This window comes from Rhinolophus sinicus, chromosome 3, assembly GCF_057876585.1.
Source record: "Rhinolophus sinicus isolate RSI-liver-muscle chromosome 3, RSI-T2T, whole genome shotgun sequence".
Classification (NCBI taxonomy): domain Eukaryota; kingdom Metazoa; phylum Chordata; class Mammalia; order Chiroptera; family Rhinolophidae; genus Rhinolophus; species Rhinolophus sinicus.
This window is the reverse complement of record NC_142503.1, coordinates 135,966,962-135,976,597: the sequence shown is the minus strand read 5'-3', so window position 1 is coordinate 135,976,597 and position 9,636 is coordinate 135,966,962. Positions and strand designations below refer to the sequence as shown.

The following is a 9,636-nucleotide window of genomic DNA, read 5'->3' as shown; positions in this document are numbered from 1 at the left end:
TGGGCTGTGACTTTAGTATTTGTGAAACACAAATTCTGTACTCAGAGAACACATTTACCCACAGGGTTACACACCCTCCTTATTAGGGCTGCAAGAGCCTCGCTTCCCGCTTCCAGCCAGAGAAATAGAAAAGATTATTCTATCCCAATTTAGATTTTCCTAAGGCCACAACTGTTTCACTCCCAAGTCCCATGACAAAGAAACAGACTGAATACAAAGATACTCACCCCCCATGTGGGGTTGGGGAAGACTGGGCTTTAGCACAGGGGAGTGGGATGGAGTATTAGACTCCACTATTGAAATCAAGAGGTAAAATGCTTGTAGGTTGCATGTGAAATGGCATAATTTGGTATTTCTGAAACATAAGTAAAACATTACCCTTTTTAAAGGGAAAAGAAAATTCTTCTAGATACTTAAGGATGCATCTGTAGATGATCCCAGATTGAGAAGCACCCACCCATATGAATTTACAATGATTTTCTCACTGCTCACCGGTACACCTATTCATATTGAGGAGTTTTCGCTTCAGTGCAATGCTTATCACAGTACTTTCTTCAATGCATATTAAATAGTTTTTGTACCCAGACAACCACATCCTTGGGCTGGTCCAGGCTATTTGAATCTTTCTATGAACTGGGTTTTGTTTTTGTTTTTTTTACCAGCTTTTATCCATGTGTCTTTGTAGGTGTTAAATTATTAAGTAGTATTAATGTTAGTATGGTGCCGGGTGCACACTAGGTGTTTTTAAAATAGTGGTTGCATTACTAAACTAGTTTTAGTATTTAAATTATTGCCGTTCGATTGCAATGCCAGCCATGTAAAAGAAGTCCAGTGTTGAATTTTAATTAACTCAGTCCTCTTTTCAGCAGCACTCATCTCAAGCACCCCAAGACAAACTTGAGGAGCTGTGTTAATTGAATCATAACTAAAGTGGAGTGAGGGGTGTGTAAAGAGCCATGGGGGCTGACTCTTCAAGGTGTGAAGCCTCTGGGATTCTGCAAAGGCAGTAAAATTAAGTCAGACTTGAGAACCTTATTTCTATATCGGCTGGGTGGGGGGGGGGGGGGTGTTGCATCAGAATTAAGTTCCTGAGTCTTATTGTTCAGCAAAGCACTCTGCTCTTCCTTTCCCTTACCTGCATCTTCCTTTTCTCTGCAACACTCACTTCTCCTCTCCCCTCACTTCTCTTTGGCTCATTATTCAGCTCACCCTTTGCATCTTAACCTACAGCTTACTTCCTCTGAGAAGTTGGCTCCATCAACCAAGAACTAGGATAGGTGTCCTTTGGTTGTGATTATGTGAGTACTTCCTAGGTTCCTGAAACATTCACCTTGTATGCCCACAACCTGGCACAGAGTAATCAATCACAACATTAACATGTCTTCAGTGGTTGCTACAGGTTAGGTGTAGACCAGGTCCATACAATCATTAGCAAAGTTCCATGAGGTATGCCTTGTTTACACCCATTTTTACAGACATGGAAACTGAGGCTTAGAAAAGTTAATTTGCTCAGGGTCACATTACTAGGAGCATTGAGGTTAAATTCAAAGTCAATCTAACTCCAGAGCTTACACTTTTAACCACTGTGCCATATGTCTCCCAAATATTTGTAAAAAATATATGCATTGTTTGATTTTTTTTTTTTATAAACTTGAACACAGCGAATTCACTGACAACTTACCTTTGCTGGCCCCAGCTTCTGATTTTTTAAAGCCATTTAGGTCAGAATCAAAAAAACACAAAATTTTTTCCCATGATTCAAAATAGGATTTATTTATTGAATAGATGCGTGCACATAACACAAAAATAAAAATTACAAAGGGGAAACAATGAAAAAATTCCCCCTCTACTCAGAGCCACCTACTTCCCATTTCCTGAGGTAACTATGGAGACCTATTGTTAGCATGAGAGGTGGACCTAGCGCTGTATTTTGTAAACTATGATCCCAACCCAGTAATGGATTACTTTAGTGGGTCCTGACCAGCATTTATTTTTCAATGTCACTTTTCAAAAAAGATTTGAAAGGATCAGAGTGGACCACATGTAGCGTGGTCCTGTTTCACACAGCTTGTGTTTCAGTTTTACACGTAACATAAATGTACAGCTGAGTCACAGAGTGTAAAATTTGACTTTACTCTTCTTGCCATAGAGTAATGTTCAAAGCAGTTTGAAAGCTGCCGACCTGGCAGACCCACCCAGCAGGAAATTATGAAGGCCATTTCCACCAAGAACCTCCTGCCCTTACTTCCCAAGAGTCACTTTGGAACTCAGCAGCCTGAGTGATCCTATAAAGCAGAAGTCAGATCCTGTCCCTCATCTGCTCAAAGTTCTCCAGGGACTCCTATGTCGCTAGGAATAAAAGCATGAGAAAACATGTATTTCTAGTTGTTCGTTGTATTAGCATCCTAAAAATATTACAAAATCAAATTTGTAGAGACTATTGAGACCAATCTAACTGAAAATATGGGCTCTGATGTAAATAAATATGAACAGAGGTGGGGGGGCTTTGGGAAGGGACTTCACAGAAAAAGGCAGCACTCTTCACAGCGGGTGAAAACAAGAATAGATATTCACATTTAGGGCCTATATGTCGGATGACCTATATTAAACTGGAATTGATACGACATTCATAAAATTCCCTTTGGAGAATCCTGGGAGTACCTCAAGGAGACAGAATACTCCGCAGAATAGCTGGTCCACAGTCAGAGAGACAACCTGCTACATCCATGAGAAGATGCCCAGGACAAAGAAACAAGCAGGCATGCAACCAGGAGCCCCCCATCTATAGGCAATGAGCAAAAGGAGACGCTGCTCACGTGGGCAGTTCCTCTAGCGTTGGTCCAAGGTGAACAACAGCAGGGACTGACAGTGTCCAATGTGCTGCTGTGATGGACGGCCAGTCACAACCATAAAATAATGAGGCCAACACTCCCCGCCTCAGAAATAGGAGTAGCACTCAGCAGCAGAGTAAAGGATGGTGCCACACACCCTCCCTCTTTTCCCTCTCCATCTCTCTCCACTCTTCTTTGCAGCTGTGTGCCCCCAAATATGGCAGTTTTGTCCTCATAGGTCCATGTGGGGGCCCCAACTGGGATAGGTCATGGTGTCCCCATGAAGGCAGGGGTAACCCAACTCTGAAGAGGCAGCTCCTGGAAATCAGGGTGTAAAACCGTGGTTTATCTGTTTATTTGTTGACTTGGTTACTGTCTGTTTGTTAGACACGTAAGCTCCTGTGAACCAGGATCTTGTCTGTCTTGTTCTTTACCAGGCTCTCAATGACAAGGACAGCATCTGACCCTAAGTAGATACCTAGTGAATATATCTTAAATGGGTGAATAAATGGTAGACAACAGATGGAAGCTGTGGTAGCCAATAGGTTCTCCAAGCACCACCAGTCATCGGGCAGATTCTGAAAGGTGAGTCTGCACCCCTCTGCACCTGGGAGGCAGCTCTATGTGTTCCCTCTAAGGTGACTTGCCAGTTTGACATGAGTTCGGTATAACTGTGCCTTTGTGTGTTTCCCAGGTGAAAACAGATGTCAGGCAGAAAGAAGTACACGAGCAAGAGCACTGAGGCTTGCAGGGGCACAGGACACAGCAATTACCACATGTGACCAAGGTGCACCCTAAAAGGTCAGGTGCCTGGGAGGGCGTGGCTGGAGGCCAGGCTGGACAGGTAAAGTCCAGCTGTGAAGAGGCACGATGTTAATAAGTTTGTACTTTATTCTGTAGGAAACAGGGGTTCCTTGGCAGCTTAGAAGCAGAGATATGACATGAGCAGGTGACTCTGTAAGCAACATGAAAGAAGGATCTGTGAAGACAAGAGGAGGTTCTGTAATTAGGGAGGCCAGGTTTGAGGCTATTACACATGTCCAGATTCTGAGATAATTGGGGCCAAGATCAACATGTGGCCATGGAGATGGAGAGGAAGCCCTGTGGAATAATTAAAGGAGTTGGTGACCAGTTGGAAATGTGGGTGTAGATGTTAGATATCAAGGTTGGATATTCAGACATAAGTCATATGGATCCTGTTGAAGTCATAGAAGAAAATAAAAATACCTAACTTGAGCAATGGATCATTTAGAAAATCTGAGGAAAGCAGGTATTTCACAATACCCACCAAAAAGCCAAATAAAACTCCATGGCCATCAGTTAAGAACGCCTGAATGAAAAGAAGAATGACAGAGAAAGAGTCTTAAGGAATGACCTCACCCAAGGGGTAGGCAGAGGAAGACAATGGTCCCCAACCTTTCTCAACTGGTACAGAGACATTGACTACTGCCCATCAAAGCGGTTAGATAAGCAGAAGAGAAGGTAAGAGGAGAGGATGAGAGAAAAGAAGGAGAACTTTGTTCTTGAGGTCAGAGACCTCGCATACAATGCCAGGGAGACTAATCACATGGCAGAAGATGAAAGAAGAGATTCTAATTTTTCAGATGTCTGGAAAAAACAAATTGTTCAAGTAGGAACAGCCAGAAAGCCTCATCAAAGAGTTCAGGTGGGCAGAGAAACAGGATCTGGTGCAAGTGGAGTGCAGAGCTCTCAGGAAGCTGGAAAGGAAAAAGCTTCCAGGCCAGAAGCAGGCCTCTTTCCCTAGAAAACTTGGCATGACTCATTTCTTGAATAAGCTAATAATTTCTATACTTATATACATACGGACTGCAAGTGTATAGGTGTGTGCAGCTGCCTATATTTGTGCTTAGTATTGTATGTATGCACCAAATAGCCTATCAATCTACACATACACACATTTACATATAATTGTGCATTTACATAAAGGTATATGTTTATCCATTTGGCATATATACATATACAAATACAGTGTAAGTCTAGAGGAGTGTCATTATTTAATATTTATTAAACATCCACATGCCCCTTCTATATGTATATGGCTGTGACTGAGGATTTGGTTCTTTCTATCACTCCAAGTTCATGAGGATTCTCTAGAGAAATTTCTTTCTGGTCTCAGTATCAACAAGGGCTGATCTTCTCTTGAGCAATTTTCTTTCTTTTTTTTTTTTTGTTTTTTGTCTTGCATGTGACAGGAATTGAATTTTAGATAAGGCTTCCTTTTGAACTTGACTGCTAGAAATCCAGGAGACAAGTTTTTGTCCCACTTGTAGCAAGTGTATTGGACTCTATGGGGTGCATTTCTGTGGAAAAAAAACAAACACCTTTCATTTCTGGCTCCATTTTATGTACCTTATTTTTCACTTTTCATTTCGCACATTTCTTTTGTGGGTTACGTACCTCTGTAAGCTATCTTGAATGCGTTTTTCTAGGACAAGACGGCATATAAATATAAGGAAATGTATAGATAAAGTCGCAAAGGGAGGCTTTAAGGTCCAAAACATTATAGCTGGGAAGAGACCTATTATTGTGGCTGGAGTTATGGCATGTGACAATAATGGGTGAGTTATCTGGACAGTCCAGCAGTGATTGCAGGGAGTCAGATCTCAGCCCAGTCATACTTCTCTCAGCTGTTTACTAGTTATGTAATGGGAGGCATATTATTTTGGAAACATTAATTTTCTCATCTTTAAATTAATGACCTCTTGGTATTTGGGGGAGATGGATTAAACGAGGCAATGCACAGAAAGCACTTAGCACAGTACACTCAATCAAATTAGTTCTCATTGTTATCTTCACTTGGACGCAGGGGTAGGCCGCCATCCCTGGCCAGATCTGCTCTAAGAAAGTTCTCCCCACCTCGATGTCCCCCTCCCCATATCTCCTACACCCACAGAAGCCAGGCAGCTGTCTCGCACCGGATCACGGTGGGAGATCACGCCCCAGAGCGCACCTCCAAACCCGCCGCCTCTTGCAGGGTACAGTGCACGTATCTCTAGCCCAGTCTTGCAAATCGCTACGAAGAAGACCCCCAAAGACGCAAGCTAAGGCAAATCCACAACTGTGTATTAGTTCCTTACCCCGCCCCCGGCTCTGCACTCTGATATACAAAAGAGGCCTGCAGGGGCACAGGGGGTCCTCGCGAGCCAGGACTGAAATGCGGGACGGCAGGGGGGCAGGGGTTCCCCCCGAGAACCGCTGGGCGAAGCGAATTCCATCGGGCGCACACCTGCTCTCCTAGCACAGGTTTCGTGGGATCCAGGGCACCTGGAGCCTCCCCAGCCCTCCAGCTTCCCTCCGGACGGCACCCTCCGGCTGGAAGAGGTAGGTGGCAGGGGTAACGGGCGAGGACTGCGAGAGGCGCCGGCCTACGGACCCTACCGAGTACTGGGGGAACATTTCGGAGAAGAGCTGCTGAAGAGCGCCACACACTTCCTACAGCCGATAACATCAGTGTGTCAGGTGGTTCGTGCGGGCGAGTGTGTGTGTGCGCGCGCGGATGAAGGCGAGAGGGCGCGCGCACACAAAGTTTGTGCCTGCGGGTGCGCGTCGGGCAGGCTCACCCGGCTCTGAGAGCGGCGGGTGGGCGGCCCGGGGGTGGAGAGGCCCGGGGCGCAGGACTCCGCAGGCGGCGGCGGCGGCGGCGGCGGCGATGCGCTGCGCCCAGCCGAGCCCGACCCGCCGCCCTAGGTGAGGCGGCTCCAGGAGCGCGGCCGCGGCCATGGGTACCCTGGGCAAGGCGAGAGAGGCTCCGCGGTGAGTAGGGGCCCGGGCCCTCGGGAGTGCCAATTTCCATCCTTGGGTTGGGGGCCACTGCGCCAGCGGCCCTCTGAGATCTCTCGGGGATGGGAAGTGCTGCGGCCCACACGGGCGCCTCTTCCTACGGGAAGTTGCCCGCTGGGGTGCGGACGGCGGCAGGCCGGGGTCTCCGCTGAAGTCCGGGGAGACGCGCACAAGGGACGGACGCGCTGGGAGCTCCCAGCGCGTCGCACCCGGCAAGTAGGGGAGGGAGCTAGACTGTGAGGTCTGCGTGGCCAGAGTTCGCCCAGCGAGCTCCAGAATTGCACTGATGGACCTCCTCGCCGCCGCGTACCTGGGACTCCCACTCGCGGACTTTCCCGGTCGCCAGCACCTGGTGCGGTCGCGGGGCTCCGGCACCGCCACCTGGCGGCCAGTCCCGGCCCTGCGGATCTCGGGAAGGCTCGGAAAGGCCAACTGTGCTTGCAGGAAGCAAGCAGAGGTTAGGGAACCATATAACATTCTGGGTGGAAACCTGTACTCTCCTCCACCCCACTGTGATTCTAGAGAGATATTTTAGAAGGATCTTGGGGTGACAGAAGATGAAACAAGAGTAACTGAGTGAATGCTCTTGGCAGGAGAAAGGCCTGGAGGGGCCAGGCAACTTTGGGTTTGTCCTCCAAAGGGCCAGAACCAGACAACTGGCTGGATGAGGGCCTGGGTTCAGGACAGGGCTGGGTAGATTGTGCCTTTCCCACCTCCATCCGCATGGACTCTGGCGTGACTGCACCATGCCCAGCCTGCACACGCGTGCCCATTAGAGGCAGGAAGCTTTGCTCTGCTGGACTTTCTGGAGCTAAAGGTTCTCAGCCCTTTATGCACCTCCCCATCCCACCCTGTATCCCCTAGAGTCCAGCACTGTACCTTGCACTAGATTGAGGGGAAAGGCTTTAGTAAGTTAAATTGAGTCTATATTATGGGGGTGGGGAGAGGACAGGCCTGGAAGGAAGACTCACTAGAAGCCAATAAAAACCGTCTTCCACTGCAAAGAAAGTCATGGAAGATTCTATAAAAAGTTCAGCCTTAAATTGTGACCTCCTCTGAGGTACCTGTGCCCTGAGAGGATTTCACTTGAACCAGTTCCAGGTTTTGACAATCTCCTTCAGCAAACTTGAGACCTTAGCCAAGTTTAGCCTCAAAAACACCTTCAAGTTAATTTGTTTCTCTTGCGACTCCCCCCACCTCCTTTTTTTTTTTTTTTTTTAATTCACCAGGGAACTGGCCAGGAAACACTTGGCTACTATCCTTTAAAAGCAGGTCTTGGCACTCTAGAAGCTATTCGTTCTATGGATTAAAACACCCTCAAGACCTGTCTATAATGAAACATTTTGTAAATCCTTATCTACAGCCATTTCACCAGAAGAAGCAAATGATTTGAAGGTTTGTCACAAAGCAGCCAATCAAGAGACTGCACAGCAGAAAAGCTGAGTTTCCCTGTTTATGGTGCAGATTACCCGCTTCTTCCTAGACCTCTCAGGTTGCAATTTGGTTTTCAGTAGTTTTTCTAATCCCTGGTTTCTCATGCCGAAGCTGTCTGAGTCTCTCTGGGCTACAGACTTCCCAAATTGCATCTCTTAGCCTCCCCTCCCTGCCTCCTTCAAGATCTTTCTTTCTACTTGAATCTACCCCAGTTCCTCCTAGTTCTGGTAAAAGCATCTCACCTTGTGAACCAAAGTGGTTTCCCCTACTGCTGACACTAGGAACCATTTCTAGAATGAGAACCAGGGCAGTTTTCAGAGTCCAAATGGTAAATGCCACCAACTGAAAGAGAAATGGAGTTTTCCTTGGATCTTCAGCTGAGAGAGAGGTAGACACTTCCCAGCCCCAGAGGGAAGATCTGTATGTGGGGGCCCAGACTCTTCTTACAAGTGCCTCTTCTCCAGGGGCCAGGAAGAAGTAATGTGGAAGGCCTAAGAGAAAATGAGGCTTGTACCGAGAAGGACATAATTTTCAGCTTTCCCGACTCTGCTTTGGGTAAAAAGGTTGTAGCTAAGGCAGAAAGCTGGTTAATCCCAACCTAACAACCAGCCCCTGGTTTAGATTGTTGTCAATGTTTCCTAGAAGGGGAGGGAGCCCAGCTGGGGAGCATGGCACATGGGCACAGGTGGCCTGACTTCTACCTGGCTCAGCACCTGTGGCCAGTCATGTTGCCCTTCTGAGCTTGGACCTCCACACCTCTAGGTGAAGGGCTTGGTAAATGACCATGCAGAGTCCATCCAGCTCTGGGGTCTGAGAACTGTTCCAGGGACCCGCAGAAGGCCTCGGGCCTGACATTCAGTCTCTATGTTAGCAGCTCTGCTTTTGGAGGATGTTACTTTTGTTTTAAGTCGAATTGACCTTTACAGCCCCTCTTGCTAATTCTGATGCTCAGTTCCAAACACAGTAAATATTTATTAAACAAATAGAGCCAGAGAGGCGCCCAGTACAAATCCCAGATCTAGCACATATGAGTTGTACAGCCTTGGCTTTGTCATTTGGCCTCTTTTAGACTCAGTTCCAACATCCTGAAGAAATGGAGATTTCTTTCTGGGCCATAAGCTTTAAAGATCCCCAGCACCGTGTCATGGGTGGCCATTATTAGCTCCTCCCATTTACAGATACTGATACGATCCTGGGGCTATCATAGGGCCTGGGTAAAAATCAGTAATGGCCAGAAGAAACTTGATCAAGTCATGTTAACATCTACTTGACTTTTCAGAAATTATAGCCTGGGTTAGCAGGCTCCCAATAGCCAGTTGCTGACTCGATGTCATTGGGCCCACACTAGGTGGGAACAGCCCAGCAGCCACTGCCAGCCCAGGGCTTTGGAGCTAGTTTGGAATGAAGCATGAAGGGCAGGGTGTTCCGTCCATAAGCCTGGCTGGGTACTGAGTGGCCCCGTAGTTCGGTAATCTTTTCATAGGTCGGCTGGTTTCCCAAATTCCATGTGTGCCCCAGCATTTTATTTTGATCTCATCACTTCTTCAGCCCCTTCTAGGTGAGATTATAT

General features: G+C 47.1%; 1 protein-coding gene across 2 annotated transcripts in view; it reads left to right on the top strand.

The window, feature by feature from the left end:
• Positions 1 to 6,079: 6,079 nt before the first annotated feature.
• The window catches only part of RASGRP1 (RAS guanyl releasing protein 1), a 76,166-nt gene continuing 72,609 nt past the window's right edge, over positions 6,080 to 9,636 (top strand). Inside the window, exon 1 of one of the 2 annotated variants that reach the window (XM_074327920.2) lies at positions 6,080 to 6,173. Coding sequence is in view for 1 of the 2 variants with exons in the window: in XM_019725514.3 (XP_019581073.1) it covers positions 6,571 to 6,605 (35 nt within the window). In the remaining variant the exon portion in view is untranslated. Of the gene's footprint in view, positions 6,174 to 6,246; positions 6,606 to 9,636 lie in introns of those variants that run through there. The other variant, XM_019725514.3, reaches the window with a different exon arrangement.